The sequence below is a fragment of the Corylus avellana genome, chromosome ca6, assembly GCF_901000735.1.
Source record: "Corylus avellana chromosome ca6, CavTom2PMs-1.0".
Classification (NCBI taxonomy): domain Eukaryota; kingdom Viridiplantae; phylum Streptophyta; class Magnoliopsida; order Fagales; family Betulaceae; genus Corylus; species Corylus avellana.
In genome coordinates, this window is record NC_081546.1 from 6,098,460 (window position 1) to 6,112,027 (window position 13,568).

Here is a 13,568-nt window from a genome sequence, read left to right on the forward strand (position 1 = left end):
GGTACAGTGAGCCATATATTGAAAACTAAAGAAGAATCTTAGCCCTTTTGCTGCACCATACTGCATTAGTAACCTTGACATAAAGGGGAACTCTTTTAAAGTAACTCAAGCAATATCGCTCAAAATTTCCAGTTACACTAATTTGAGGGTACAAATGTAATCTGAGTATATCCGCTTCTAGTGAGTCACTGTCGAATTTGGACCCGATCAAAATTTTACAGGTATGGAAAATATATATATATATTAAATGGCTACAAGTTGAGGTATCTAACTGAACTAGGTAGTCATCAACTAAATCTGATGAGGAACACCTGACAAGGTCAACAAAGGTAATGCAAATTAGCAAGAGAAGTTTTGTGCCAAGCATGATGCACTCCAAGTTTGGTTAAATAAGCTAAAATTGTAAAAGAAGTTCAGATTTCAATATGGCCCATGGAAGTGGAATAACCTAGCACTGGTGATGAAGTATACACAAATCACTACAATCTTGCAGAGCACAAGTTCTAATAGATATGGTTAGTTTTGGATTAGCTTGTCAGTGAGAAATCCTGTCTTGCTTCCAAGATGCTAGTGGCTATATAGATAATGATGATAGATGATTCTGATGATGGTGGAGATAGTGTTAGTCACAAAAGCGGTGCTGCATTGGCAGTTGCTGCCTAAAAAAGGAAAGCATAACAAAGAAATAACAATATAGATTCGACATCATTTGCGGTAGTTGCTAGTAGCGTGGTGCGTCCACTACCACAAAGGGGAATCACTTGCAAGATTAGGCATTCCCTCACACTGAAAGAAGCATGTAAATGATGATGTTTGCATGAAAATACACAAAGAAAAATCAGCATCCAACATAACGACATTTAAAATCTACTCCTTGTTTTCATTGTGCTTCATTGTACACAACCTGTGAAACAACATGAAGTATTTCATTTCTTGTATTCCTCAAGTAGGATAATTAATCTCCTACTGCCACCAAAGTTCGATTACCTCACAGAGTCACAGGGAAATTGAACTACAACGTTTAAATGTAGAATTGCAAAATCATTCATCAAAGTTCTAAAGCTATGATCGTTATAGTGTATGGCCATCCACCTTAACAAATATCATAGAAGACAATGCAAATCACTAATTTCTTCCATTCATGCAGAAGCAAAACCTCCCAAAACGTTTGTACTAATAGTCATTATAAATAAATCAACTCAGAAGCAACACAGTCAAAAGCTTTACTTTACCTTTTCGACAATGATCCTGTCACCAACACGAAGAGTTGGGTACATGGAAGACGAGGGTATGTGCCGTATCTCCGAAAGCATAGACCATAAAAGCACCACCACCAAAAGCCTCATGAACCCCTCCAGCCCCGGCCATCGGAGAAACCCCCAGCTCTGGCACGGCATCCACCGGAGCGAAGAGTAGGTGATAAGTAACTCGTACAATGCAGAAGGCCTCAAGAAACTCATTGCAAGAATTTGAGGGAACAAACAAAGAATATGATTATGACCCACAAGATGAGAGAGAATTTAAATAACTAAAACAGAACAAAGACAGGCGGAGAGATTGAAATGTAGGTTTCAGCTTTTAAGGGGTTTGAATTGGCTGGTTAGAATTCGGATTCTGTGAAGCCAGTCATTATACAAGATGAAGATCTTTAGTGGGATCAGTGAACTGAAAAGAGTGACATTATGGGAGGTGAATAAACAACGCCGTTTGAATCCAGCGACCAGGAGCTTCAACTTGGAAATCAAAACGAAGTAGGAAATGGGTTCTGATCGGATGAAAAAATTGGAATAGGAGCAGAGAAGTGAGAGCAAAATCTATGTGCTCAAAAGTACCAAATGGGTCTTTCTTGGTTTATAAGAATTGCCATGACAGGCTCTTCTTCAGCTCCATTGCTCTACACAGAGAGAGAGAGAGAGAGAGAGAGAACGGGTTGGTGGAAATGGGAATTTTTTCCGACATTTGACCAGGTCTTCCTTGGTGACTTACTGAGTAAGTTTGCATATATCTTGGGGACGTTCACTGGGCCAAGTCCTTTACAACTACACCACATTCCTCGTTAAACTAAACCACGTTCTATTTTACTATTTACTTTATTTTTTTTTCAAAAAAAAAAATTAATATTAAAATATTTTCACTTTTAAATCACATCATTTACTTTTTATATCACATTATTTATTTTTTATTACTATTTAAATAAAAAAATTATTACAAAACAAAATTTTACACTTTTCTCGATATCACTTTTTTAATTTCCTATAAAGTAATACTAAATACCATCTTTTTATTCTCCTAAAATCTTCTAAGAGTTTATATGGTTTTTAAAATCACTATTAAATTTTAGATAGATCACACTTAAATTTTGATCCAATGATGATTTTAAAAATCGCATTAACTTTATAAAGATTTTAAGATGATAAAAAGATGGTACCAGCATTACTCTTTCTTACCTCAATTATTATTTTCATTTTTAATTTTTTTAACTATAAACAGTATAGTGTAATGTTGTTTTTGTTTGCCCAAAACCCTCACAGAACCATGGTTTTTCTACGAAAGATCCCAAACTTTATGACTATTTTATGAGTTCAAACTTGAGAACGTACGTATGAGATTAATGTTCATTAGTTTTTTTTTATTTTTTAAGTGAGCAGGACGAACCGCAAACAACAACAATAAAAGAGGAAGTTGAGGAGAGGAACCATCAAGGGTAGTGGTTCAATGTCTTAAAAAAAATTTAAAGTAATTAGGGCATGTAATAGGATGTGAGTTTGAATATCCGCAATGGAGAATCACCATATATGTCTGATTAGTATTAGTCACTTTATATTCTCATTAATGCATTAGTGGGGTTAGGTCAGACTATGCTCAGTTGGGCTTAGGAGAACGCTTATGGTTCTCATGATCTAAACCCATCATGTGTGGCTCCCAGCGGATATGTACTATTATGGTCACGCCCAAATAGGATAGCCACAATTGGTCTTCTCGGCCTACTATTTTGAAAAAAAAAGAAGAAAAAAAACAACAACATAGGGCAAAGTAAGTCCTAATACAATCAAACCATGCAAGAAAACATAAATTAAAAGGGAATGCATCACATAAATGATACAGCCCTATGGATTTTTTGCACGAACACCAAGAAAATTGGTTGTTAGTTAAGGCGGTTTGACAAAGTGTAATAACGACGGCACAACCAAGAAGTATGGGAAGGAACACATGTGACGTCTCACATTGCCTAAATGTGGAAAAAATAATGTCTTTATATGAAATATGCTCTCTCTAATTAGTATGAGGCTTTTTGGGGCAAACCCAATAATAAAACTATGCAAGCTTAGCCCAAATGAACAATATCATATCTTTTAGGGCGGGGTCGTTACATATGGTATTAGAGCCATATTTATTATTTTTTTGGGGTACGTGAAGGCTAGACGGAGGAGCATGAGACATGTTATCGGGCGAAGCTGGCTAAGGGTTAGGGATCAAGCTTTGAAAAAACCGAATATGAAAACCAAAGCAAATCTAGGAGAAGGAGGCATCGTAGGTGGTCGAAGGAGGTAGCAAGGCGGTGGAGGAGGGGCCAAGGTTGCGATTTTGGGAGAATTAGGGATAAATAATTGGGAGGTGAAGAATAATGACTCGTAAGAGGTAGAAAGATCTAGAGAAAACTCTAGGCCAACAAAATCGGACAGAATGAGCTTAATGAAGGAGATATGAGGATGAGGAAAGGGGGAGGAAGGTTCTTCTTTCCTCCAAACAGAGTATAAATGGATGACCAGCGAGAGAAGTTTTCACTTGAGAGAACTTCTCTAGGAAGTTTCTATCGACCTATGTTCATTAATTTTAGTCAAAAGTTCTCTAAGAACTTCTGCTATTTTTTTTTTTTTTTTTTTTTTTTTCTGTGATGAAATGGCATGTCGCTTTGGAAGGGGAAGAGGGAAGCGCAAATGATTTAATGAGATATTTGATAAATTTTTTTTTTAACATAGAACTCAACATTCACAAATGTACTCACAACAGTGTAAAAGAAGAGAGTGAAATAGAGGGAGTTAGGGGTGAGGGTCGGATAATTCAGTTACAAAAATTGGGTTTTCACATTTCGTATGGCAATTGTCAGTAAAGTCAAAATTTTCACCAACTTTTTGTTCCATTATCAAATGGCGATCAGTAATGTCGGTTAGGTAATATCGGTCGATAATGGCAGTCAGTAATGTCGGTAAGCAAAGAAATGGAAAATTGGTTGGCAAAGTCGGTTGGTAAAGTCGGTTCGATTAGAAAATGTTATTTTGCCTACCAAACTGAATTTGTCGAAAATATAAAAAGTCTATCGCTTACTATCCATTGGTTAAGCGGTGTCGGTAAGTGTTAGTCGGTAGGTAGGCGATTAATTTGCCTACTCCTAGAGAGAGTATGATGATTTGCAAATGAAAAAACACGGGCCACAGGCAAAATTTGGAAACAATGATTTTATAAAATATACCAATTTTAGAAAAACACAAAAACATAAAAAGAATGTCAATATCTCTGTATTTAGTTATCACAACATGAACTTGTTTTTTTTTAAATCAAAACTTGATAATCTTTCATTAAATGAATTATTGACAGAGCAATTCTGTTAATATAATATCTCTGATATAAGATAGACACTCCTCACTCCATACAATATCATTGACTTGTTTAAGGGCCATTTTTGCTAAATCATGCGCCACCCTATTCCCCTCCCGATGTGCATAGTTAACTTGCCACTTAGAGAAAACATTTAAATTTAGCTTGACATCATCAATCAGGTGTTCCACCATGCGACATGAACTTGTTATTGTTGTCACCGTTGTAATTATTTGGATTGTGGTATTTTGAGAAGCTTGATTTTAAGAGAAATATAAAGAAGAGACCGAGAAAAAAATATATTTTAAATTTTTAAATATCAACCAAACATTTGAAAACATTAATTTCAAAATCATTTTCAAGAATCTAATCAAATGAAAATTAATGCATTTATTAACCATATCCATATGCTTAAATTCCTGACGATGAAACCAATATCAGCCATTTTAAGAGTTTTTTCTTCGAGAAGCTCTAAATATAAAACCAATAAAACAGTATGTCTTATATCGATATTCGAGATAGCGTGGCAACATTTTGTTGGCTAATAATAATGTCTTTTACCCCCTAGCTAATAAATAATATGTACAGGCTTTTATCACCATGAAAGCCAAGACAAAATATCCAGTCATCCCCACCCAGATTCACACGTCTCACAACATCCACACGTGTGAGATTGATGGGACCCAGCCCCCGTCATCTTGGGACCTAGTCATCGCTTTATCTTATCTTGCACCACACCTGCTTCATCAGATCTGATCCTCGACAGTGTCACCGATCCTCTGTACTATCTATGGTCACTATGGAAACCAAACGCAATCTCTGTTTCTGGCTCAATTTTCTGTTGCCCTTATTATGTGCAGCGGCGGCCAATGAATCCCCAAGTAGCGCCAGCATCATCTTCGCTTCACTTGGCAGCAGATCGGAATTCGCCTTTGACATCTTCGCTCTCCCAGCCGTTGACCCACCTTCGATCGCCAACGAAATCCAAATCACCGACGGCGAATCGCTCAATTTCAATGGCCACTTCCCTTCCAGCTCCTCCCTCCAATCTTTCTTGTCCGACCAGCCTGTTATCCAGACTCGGGTCGGAACCGATTCGGCTCCCATCCAGCTCATCTACGTCACGGAGCGAAACGGGACCTCACATATATACTATGACAAAGTTTTTTACGATGCTCCGCGCAGCACCAGATCGAGGTCCGCCCTCCAAGTCCCCGAACGGATTCAGATCCCTTTGTTGGGTTCTACACGGAGCGAGAATGGGATTTCGATGAAAGACAGGCCGAGTTTGACCCCGGAGGGGTTGTTGGTGTACGTGTCGACTCACGAGGATACGGGCAAGCCGAGGACGAGTTCGGCTGCGGTGTACTCGACCGAGTTAACGACGGGTCTGACTCAGAGGCTCACCCCTCACGGTGTCGCTGACTTTAGCCCGGCGGTGTCTCCGTCTGGGGTTTGGACAGCAGTGGCTTCGTACGGAGCCATAGGTTGGGAAGGTGACGTCGAGGAGCTCAGCACCGACATCTACGTTTTCTTGACTCGGGACGGGACTCGGCGGGTGAAGTTGGTTGAACACGGTGGGTGGCCGTGCTGGGTGGACGAATCGACTCTGTACTTCCATAGGAGAGGTGGTGACAAGTGGTGGAGTATTTACAGAGCGACTTTGCCGAGTGAGGGACCGGTTTCTACTGAGTCAGTGGTGGTTGAGCGAATCACCCCACCGGGTCTCCACGCGTTCACACCAGCTACCTCACCAGGGAACAAGAACTTCATTGCTATGGCTACGAGGAGACCCAGTTCGAATTTTCGCCACATAGAGTTGTTTGACCTCGTGAAAAAAGAGTTCAAGGAGCTAACTCGTCCCGTGTCGCCCAAGACTCACCACTTGAACCCGTTCATCTCGTCCGATTTGAGCCGGGTCGGTTACCACCGGTGCAGAGGCGAAAGGAATGGAAGAGCAAGCACCCAGCTGTTACTCGAGAACCTCCAGAGCCCCGTACCCGAGCTATCGCTCTTCAGAATCGACGGTTCGTTTCCTTCTTTCTCTCCCGCGGGTGACCGGATCGCGTACGTTGATTTCCCGGGGGTTTACGTCGTGAACAGGGACGGTTCTGACCGGCGTCAGGTGTACGGCGAGTCCGCATTCTCGACGGCATGGGACCCAGTGCGGAAAGGGGTCGTATACACTAGCACGGGACCCACTTTTGCCTCAGAGAGAACCGAGGTAGATGTCATCTCCATCAACGTCGATGAGGCGGACCAACCGGGTTTCAAAAAGTTGACCACCAACGGCGAAAACAATGCCTTTCCTTCCCCTTCACCCAATGGTAAATGGGTGGTGTTCCGGTCGGGTCGTTCGGGTCATAAGAATCTGTATATAATGGACGCTGTGGATGGGGAGAGAGGTTGGCTCCACAGGTTGACGGAGGGATCCTGGACCGACACGATGTGTAGTTGGTCACCGGATGGTGACTGGATCGCGTTCTCGTCGGACCGGGAGGACCCGGGTAGTGGGAGCTTCGAGTTGTACTTGATCCACCCGAATGGGACCGGGTTGAGGAGGTTGTTTAAGAGCGGGTCCGGTGGGAGGGCCAACCACCCGACGTTTAGTCCGGACGGTAAAACAATAGCTTTCACTTCGGACTACGCGGGCATATCAGCTGAGCCAATCTCGAACCCACATCAGTATCAGCCCTACGGTGAGATATTCACGATGAGATTGGACGGCTCTGATCTGAAGAGGTTGACGCATAATTCGTTCGAGGACGGGACTCCTGCGTGGGGGCCAATGTACATTAAGCCCAATGACGTGGAGTGGGTAAAAGTTGGGCCACGGTGCGCGTTTGAGGATTGTCATTGGCTCAGTGAGATGCCAAATCATGGCTCAGCCAAGCCTCAATGTCACGCTGCATAATTCTCATCTCTTTTATGTTTATCTCTACACTTTGTAAGCTAAGCTACGCTATTATGTGACTAGGAGCAACCTTTGCCTTTGGTGTTATGTACAAAATGTTCATATGATTGAATAAATACCATCACCAATGTGGCAATGTAATTATCATTAAATGTCACGTGTCCCAATCAAATTACATATGTAAAAGCACAATGCGGCAAAATGTCAAACCATGTTTTAGGATCTTCGGCCGTCTTCCAAGACAATTTCAAGTACTTCCACCTCAGATTCATGGCCAGAACATTTTGCCTGTTTATTAGTGCTGTTCTGGCTGCCTTTGATTGCATATGCATGAAGGCTCTGGGAATCAAATGTCATTGAGAAGAGATTGCTGCTGTCTTCATGGCCCATAGCAGCAGCAGGGGAGTTTAGAGGAGGGCGTATGAAGCAAGGATTTGGTGTCCGCTGTGCATTTGCCGGCCCGTATTTGAAGAGACTTTGTCCCATATTAACCACAACCAAAATCTGTGTGTTTGCTGCTAGAATTGGGTACAATTGAGTCCCAAATTCTTCACACTTGCAATGGACTACATGCAGCAGCTGTGAATCTACTGTGAAAAACACCTTCTTCTGCCTTGGATCAAACACAAGTTTTATCCCTGAAAGAAGAAACCCAACAAAATATATGTAATGTAAGAATACCCAATACTTAACAGAGAAATTCAACAAAAAACAGAAAAGAATTTACCGTCAAGAAGGACAGAACCGTTGGAATTGAATCCGATGCTTCCTGGGTAGGTGCCGGGAAGTTTTGATGGAGCAGAGCCCCCTGTTGTGAGCCCCAGTGACAGCTTCACTGCTTCATCTCTTTTGCTACTTTCTTCACCTTCCATCTTCAACTCTTCAACCTTGTTAATTCTATGACCTTCCTTAATCTTGCCATCCGATTCATCATCATCGTCATCATCGCTATGAGAATTTAGTATTGTGATTTCGAAATAGGCTTCTTGAGGGAAAGCAGAGTTGTTTCCCAAGGAAGGGCCTGGCAAAGGCAAAGCTGTCATGATAACAGAATTAAACCTTATCTTCTGCATGAATTCTACTGATCCCTGAAAAACTTCCCAGATTATCTCATCCTCTGCCTCTTTAACTCCATGATCGCCAACCAACACCGTTGATCTTGTTGGCGTTGATGTGTTGCCCGTGAAAGCAAATTGGGACGATCCATTTTCCACTGCATCGTTGATTAGTGATGGATGATCAGCCCAACTGAATAAAGGATTCCTCGAAACCCCATAAGGAAAATCATGCTGATTCAGTTTGACAAAACGGCGCCAGATGAAACGTATCAAAAGATAGTTAAGAACTCCCATGAAGAAGGACCATAAAACGTCTGTCAATCCATACATTTCTTCCTCTAAATCTCTTTCTTCACTTGCTTCAATTCTGTTCTTCTATATGCGGGCTTGTTAGTCAATGATCGATGTTTTATAATGTGCATTTTTGACTTCCGTGAATTATGGTGCAATCATAAAGTCAACACAAGGGAAAATACAAATAAGATTTAGTTCAAGATTCCGAAGTCAACTCTTTCGTTCGATGAAGAACCGTTAGATTAGTCTTTGTATTCCTTTGTATGAGTTTGAATCTCCTCTCTTTATCAAAACTCAATTCACTCAGTCTCCTATCACTTTCATCATCCATCTTCTTCGCTCTCGAAGGAGAAAAATCCATGGAATGCAAAATGTCTCCTGGTCTTTCATTCTTCTTGGTGCTGCTATTAACGGTGGCATCAAAATCTATGGCTCTTGAAGGAGACAACAACTGTCCAACAACAAAAATGGTTGCAAGTGTAGGTGCTGTTTTTTATTATAATTGTCGAGTGGGCAGGGAGCAGAAAGTAGCCATGGATTTGGCCGTCCAAGATTTGCTTCGTTTGAGTTGTTCTAAGCAGCTGGTTTTGCAACTTAAAGATTCCCATGGAAATTCGGCACAAGCAACTTCTGCCGGTAAACTTTTCTAGCTTCTCAATGAGATATATGATTATTCCAATTTAATCTCTTTTTTTATTTTATTTTTTATTTTTTAGTTTATTTTTAATTTCGACAACTGGGTCTATAAGTTTTTGTCTAACTTCAAATCCCCGTCATTTGTAAATTTACCGTCCTGTTAATTAACGGCATACCATGTGAGACCATCCATTTAATTAGTGTCGTGTGAGAACTTCTCTCAATGAACAAATCATTTATGTTCATTTATCTTATAATCAAACCAAGTTTAAGTTGGTTTTTAGGATTTCATTGACAAACAAGTTGATGCTCAATCAGAATAATACATTTTGAGGTCACGTCCCCAAGAGATAGCTCAATCGGTTGGAACCACGCTTAATAAAGCGGAAGTCACTAGTTCGAATTTTCCCCCCCCTCCTTGCGCGGACATGTCAAAAAAAAAAAAAAAACATTTTGAGGTCACATCTATATATGATATAGAGTTGAGATTCACTTATCTAGTTTTTTTTAATAAGATCATAGAAATATATAATGTTTATGGTTTTAACTTATTCACTTAATTATATAAATAATCTAAATCTATGCTTGAAAGAAAATTTCCCTTTAAATTGAATTGGAAGAAACTCTATTAATAAAGTGAAACTACATAGTGATTTTTTTTTTTCAATTTTTATTGCAGCAATTGATCTCAGTAAAAGCAAACAAGTGCAAGCCATTATCGGAACACTGACAATACAGGAAATTGCTCTAGTATCCGACAGCATTGGTAAAACCACTGAGGATATCCCTATCCTATCCTTAAATTCACCGGCTCTACTCCCACCAGTAGTACCCTTTCAACCGCCATTTGCCATTCAAATGGCAAACGATGTCACCCTCCACATGAAGTGTATTGCCGCCATTGTTGGCCACTTCAGGTGGCGAAAGGTGACAACAATTTACGAAAACAACAACGGTTTTTCAACTGAACTAGGAACATTGACCCTCCTTTCTGATTTCCTTCGAGCTGATGGCTCAGGGATTGAGCACCACTCAACTTTACCCTCTCTGTCTTCTTATCTATTAGACCCAAAAGCAACCATTGAGGAAGAGCTCAAGAAGCTGCGGAGCAAGAGCAACAGGGTATTCATAATTGTTCAGTGTTCTTTAGAGTTGGCTATTTTGCTTTTCGACAAGGCAAACCAGATGGGTATGATGGAAAAAGGCTATGTATGGATTGTAAGTGATGAGATTGCAAGCCTTCTTGATTCTGTTGATTCTTCTGTTACATATAACATGCAGGGCGTAATTGGTTTCAAAACAAGTTTTGTGTCTTCCAATGAAAATTTCAAGCAATTTAAAATGAAATTCCGAAAGAAGTATGGATCAGAGTACCCAGAAGAACAGAATGCTAATCCAAGCATTTTTGCGCTCAGGGCTTATGATGCAGCTTGGACCATTGCTCAGGCCATTACAAAATCACTTACATCTGAGCAATTATTTGAAAGAATTTTGTCTAGTAACTTCAAAGGTCTAAGTGGGAAAATGAGCTTCAAGAATGATACATTATTATCAGAATTACCAGTTTTTGAGATCATTAATGTGGTTGGCAAAAGCTACAGGGAGATAGCTTTCTGGTCCCCAGAATTTGGTTTCTCAAAGAATGTCAGTGATCAACATGATAACATTGAAGTATTAGGCCCAATATTTTGGCCAGGTGGTCTTCAAACAATTCCAAAGGGATGGAGTTGCAGTGATGAGGAGAAACCATTGAAAATAGGGGTTCCTGCCATGGGTGCCTTCAATCAGTTCGTGAGAGTGAGTTATGAGCAGGACTTGAACAGAACATTCATCACAGGTTTTTCAATTGAAGTGTTTCAAGCAGCTGTGAAGCGTCTCCCCTATAAATTGCCTTATGTTTTGGTTCCATTCTATGATTCATATGATAATATGGTGAAACAGGTCTACTTCAAGGTGGTTTTTTTTTTTGTTACTACGTTTGCTTATAGTTGCCTTCTGTTGTTACTAATGGCATGCCACTTTTATTATTAATATTGATATGTGAAATAGGGTTTGGATGCAGCAGTTGGTGATACAGAAATAATGGCATATCGATTTGATTATGCTGAATTTACACAGCCGTATGTTGAATCTGGACTTGTCATGATAGTTACCATAAAACCAGATAAGCTGAAGGAGACATGGTTATTCATCACAGTTTTTACAAAAAGAATGTGGCTGCTGATGGTGGCTATGCACCTGTTTGTAGGATTCGTAATTTGGTTAATTGAACATAGAACTAACCCTGAATTTGAAGGCATCGGAACTATGCTTTGGTTTTCCATCACTGTCCTGTTCTTTGTACAAAGTAAGTCTCCACCATTTATAAGATTTGAGTTGCATTGAGTTAACAGTAGCATCTTTCATTGCAAAGCTTTAAGTATGGCTTCATTACATTAATTTGCATTCTGCAGGAGAACCAATACGGAGCAGTTTATCTCGTTTTGTTCTGGCGCCATGGTTTTTTGTGATTCTAATTGTGTCAGCTAGTTTCACAGCAAGCCTCACTTCCAAAATCACTCTTTCTCGGTTTAAACCGTCTGTGGAAGATATTGAGACACTTCAGATAACAAATGCAGCAGTTGGGTGTAATGGGAATTCTTTTATTGTAAGATATTTAATCGATGTGTTACATTTTAAGCCGGAGAATATCAGGAGCCTTCATTCCATAAATGAATATCCAGAAGCCTTTGAAAGAGGGGACATTGCAGCAGCTTTCTTTGTTGTCCCACATGCTAAAGTTTTCCTTGCGAAATTCTGCAAGGGCTACACCACAACAGGACCCACTTTCAATCTCGGCGGCTTTGGCTTTGTAAGCTCCTCTGTTTCGCCGCAATCGTGGCTCCAAAAAATTATTTACACTCAAAGAAATTCAAACCTTAGACTTCTTATACGCGCATTCTTTGTTTCATATCTCAGGTTTTCCCAAAGGGTTCTCCTTTGGCTACTGATATTTCTAAGGCAATCCTTGAAGTGACACAGAGTGGGGAAATGCAAAGGCTAGAAAAATACTTGCTCTCCTCTAATAACTGCTCCTCTTCAACTGCTTTGAACGGTGATATAGAATTAGGCCCTGAGCCTTTCTACAGCCTATTTTGCATTTCAGGTGCCTTTTCTGCAGCTGCATTCTTAATAACCATGGTGCGTTTAGCGCGAGAACGTCAGCTGAACATGCCTTTGATGCCAGCAACATTGATAGATAATAGAGTTTGGATGTGGGCAGTAATATTTCTTGCTCGAACTTGTGTAAAATTTCAAGCTCGGTACAGAAGAGGAAGAAGGAGCTTTGTTGTCCCAGAAGCAAAAGACCTTGCGGAAGAACTCAATAAGATGGAGCAGAACTCTGTTGGTGTTGCTATACAAGGTGTTTCCCACTAGATCATTTAGTGTATATTTGATCGGAAATTAACTATAGTTCAAGTTGATTTCATTTCCTTTTTTTTTTCTTCACTTTATTTTTCTTTTAATATTGGAACCAAACTGGATGCTTGATACAATTTAAAACGTTAATAAAAAATTTAAATGCATGTTACAAAATTCAACATTTTTATATAGCTTCTACACTTTATCATGTGAACTACAAGTGGCCGGGGATGGGAACCGGTTGCTTTCACTCTCAAATACTATTCATCTCATTTTTCAGCCAACCCGCCCGTAGCAACAATTTTTTAAAATTTTTTTTTTTTGGAAAACTTTACTTATCTCCCATGAACTTTCTCGCCTTTTTCAAACACTCACCCAATGTTCAAAGTCTCTCACTTTGGTGTATCTAACTTTTTTTTAATTCCAAATACCCCATTGATGTTAGATACTGCAGTTAAATCAAAAGATACCCCTAAAATTTTTTAAAATTTTCAAAAACTTTATACCCTAAATTTTTTAAAAATTCCAAATCTACCTTTATTTATAAATAATAATAAAAAAGTGACCCATTGACCACGGAGGGTCACTTGGTGACCCACAGCAGATCACCTTGGTGACCCATCGTTGGCTACCGGGTGACCCTCCGTGCATCACCTGTCTTTTTTTTT

At 39.9% G+C, this 13,568-nt stretch overlaps 3 protein-coding genes across 3 annotated transcripts; 2 read left to right on the top strand and 1 right to left on the bottom strand.

Moving 5' to 3' along the window:
• The first annotated feature begins 5,318 nt into the window (after window positions 1-5,318).
• On the top strand, window positions 5,319-7,662 carry LOC132184491 (uncharacterized). Its single transcript, XM_059598142.1, has one exon. The coding sequence runs from the start codon at window positions 5,387-5,389 to the stop codon at window positions 7,508-7,510; it is 2,124 nt and encodes a 707-aa protein (XP_059454125.1). The 5' UTR covers window positions 5,319-5,386; the 3' UTR covers window positions 7,511-7,662.
• A 64-nt stretch (window positions 7,663-7,726) lies between these two features.
• LOC132185066 (uncharacterized) lies at window positions 7,727-8,898 on the bottom strand. Its single transcript, XM_059598894.1, has 2 exons — window positions 8,238-8,898; window positions 7,727-8,148 (listed from the first exon to the last, which is right to left on the bottom strand). The coding sequence occupies exons 1-2, from the start codon at window positions 8,896-8,898 to the stop codon at window positions 7,727-7,729; spliced, it is 1,083 nt and encodes a 360-aa protein (XP_059454877.1).
• Window positions 8,899-9,233: 335 nt separating this feature from the next.
• LOC132185067 (glutamate receptor 2.7-like) lies at window positions 9,234-12,915 on the top strand. The gene is made up of 5 exons (XM_059598895.1): window positions 9,234-9,498; window positions 10,178-11,451; window positions 11,548-11,845; window positions 11,952-12,349; window positions 12,457-12,915. Exons 1-5 carry the CDS (start codon window positions 9,234-9,236, stop codon window positions 12,913-12,915), a joined length of 2,694 nt encoding a protein of 897 aa, XP_059454878.1.
• The last annotated feature ends 653 nt before the right edge of the window (window positions 12,916-13,568 follow it).

Excerpts from the sequence above, each read along its gene's own strand:
- LOC132184491 (XM_059598142.1), top strand. The coding sequence starts at position 5,387 with ATGGTCACTATGGAAACCAAACGCAATCTCTGTTTCTGGCTCAATTTT.
- LOC132185067 (XM_059598895.1), top strand. The coding sequence starts at position 9,234 with ATGTCTCCTGGTCTTTCATTCTTCTTGGTGCTGCTATTAACGGTGGCA. Across the intron at positions 9,499-10,177 it reads GGCACAAGCAACTTCTGCCG|CAATTGATCTCAGTAAAAGC; the intron begins GTAAACTTTTCT and ends TTTTTATTGCAG. Across the intron at positions 11,846-11,951 it reads TGTCCTGTTCTTTGTACAAA|GAGAACCAATACGGAGCAGT; the intron begins GTAAGTCTCCAC and ends TGCATTCTGCAG.
- LOC132185066 (XM_059598894.1), bottom strand. The coding sequence starts at position 8,898 with ATGTATGGATTGACAGACGTTTTATGGTCCTTCTTCATGGGAGTTCTT. Across the intron at positions 8,149-8,237 it reads CGGTTCTGTCCTTCTTGACG|GGATAAAACTTGTGTTTGAT; the intron begins GTAAATTCTTTT and ends TTCTTCTTTCAG.